This window comes from Humulus lupulus, chromosome 9, assembly GCF_963169125.1.
Source record: "Humulus lupulus chromosome 9, drHumLupu1.1, whole genome shotgun sequence".
Classification (NCBI taxonomy): Eukaryota; Viridiplantae; Streptophyta; class Magnoliopsida; order Rosales; family Cannabaceae; genus Humulus; species Humulus lupulus.
The window spans coordinates 120,376,335-120,377,533 of NC_084801.1; the positions used below are offsets into that span (position 1 = coordinate 120,376,335).

The 1,199-nt window shown below is 51.0% G+C and overlaps 1 protein-coding gene across 1 annotated transcript; it reads right to left on the reverse strand.

Annotated features, from left to right (window-relative positions):
* Positions 1-299: 299 nt before the first annotated feature.
* LOC133799984 (uncharacterized) lies at positions 300-788 on the reverse strand. Its single transcript, XM_062237967.1, has one exon. The coding sequence runs from the start codon at positions 786-788 to the stop codon at positions 300-302; it is 489 nt and encodes a 162-aa protein (XP_062093951.1).
* Positions 789-1,199: the final 411 nt, after the last annotated feature.

Consider the following 1,199-nt stretch of genomic DNA (forward strand, 5'->3'; position numbering starts at 1 on the left):
AAAGTTGAGAAGCTTCATGAAGCTCCTCCATGAGGTCCAGGGATTCTTGCAGTAAAGCATGGTTTGTGGTCGGGTCATATGTATCCCGTCGGTGCGTAGAGATTGGTGCTTCAACTAGGAGCATAGCTTCGTAACCGTAGGCCATTGAGAATGGCGAGTGGTCAGTGGAGGTCCTGGCAGTGGTGCAGTAGCTCTACAATGCCTTAGGCAACTCCTCGGGCCAAGCATCTTTTTTAAGGTGGCCTTGGGTCAATGCCTATCATGTCGGAGTGGGACCAGGCGAAGACATCTTGGTTTTCTCAGAGGAAGGTTAGGAGCAAATTTTGGACTTTCTCCTCCAGATTTTTCCCAATCTTGGTTCTTCTATCAGGAGTGGCTGCGTCGAGAGCCAACTCCTCGACCTCCTCCATCGGTTCGACCACCCTTTCCTCTTGAACTCGCGGGTCCAACTCATCTGCCTCTTCCGCTAGTACCGTTACCACTTCCACACTATTGGGAAGAGACTGCTCGTGGTCCCTTGTCTTGACTACCATTACTGGTTGTTGGAGGGAGACGTTATAGCATTTTCTCACCTCCTTATGGTTTCCTCGGACAGTGCCAATTCCCGACTCCGTGGGAATCTTCAGGCACAGATGTCGAATCGAGGTGACGACTCTGAATTCCACCAAAGCCGGACGCCCTAAAATGGCATTGTAGGCAGAGGGAAAACCTACCACCATGAAAGTGCAATACTTAAAGGCCTGGCGAGGCTCTTCCTCCAGTGTCATGGGTAACTTGATTTGGCCCATCGGTATTAAACCTTCTCCCGAGAATCTGTAAAGAGTTGAGGTGCACGGGGCTAGGTCGCTCGTGGTCAACCCGATCTTCTCAAAAGCAGACTTAAACAGGAGATTCACTGAACTCCCATTATCCACTAGGATCCTAGCCACCATCTTGTTGGACACTTGTCTCTCGATCACCAAAGGGTCTTCGTGTGGGAAGTGGACTCTTGTACTCGGAGAATGTGATGACTTGGTCAGTCAACTGTGGCATCTGGGCTGGCAGTTGAGTCAAGGCCAATACCTCATCATCGTGGTTTAAGGCTTGCACGTATCTATTGCGATCCTCTGGAAGTACCCCCAGGTGGGGTCCTCCCGAAATGGTCCCTACTCTGCCATTCACCAGAGGGGGTCTGTTTGCTATTGGCTGCGGTGGAGCTA

Excerpts from the sequence above, each read along its gene's own strand:
- LOC133799984 (XM_062237967.1), bottom strand. The coding sequence starts at position 788 with ATGGGCCAAATCAAGTTACCCATGACACTGGAGGAAGAGCCTCGCCAG.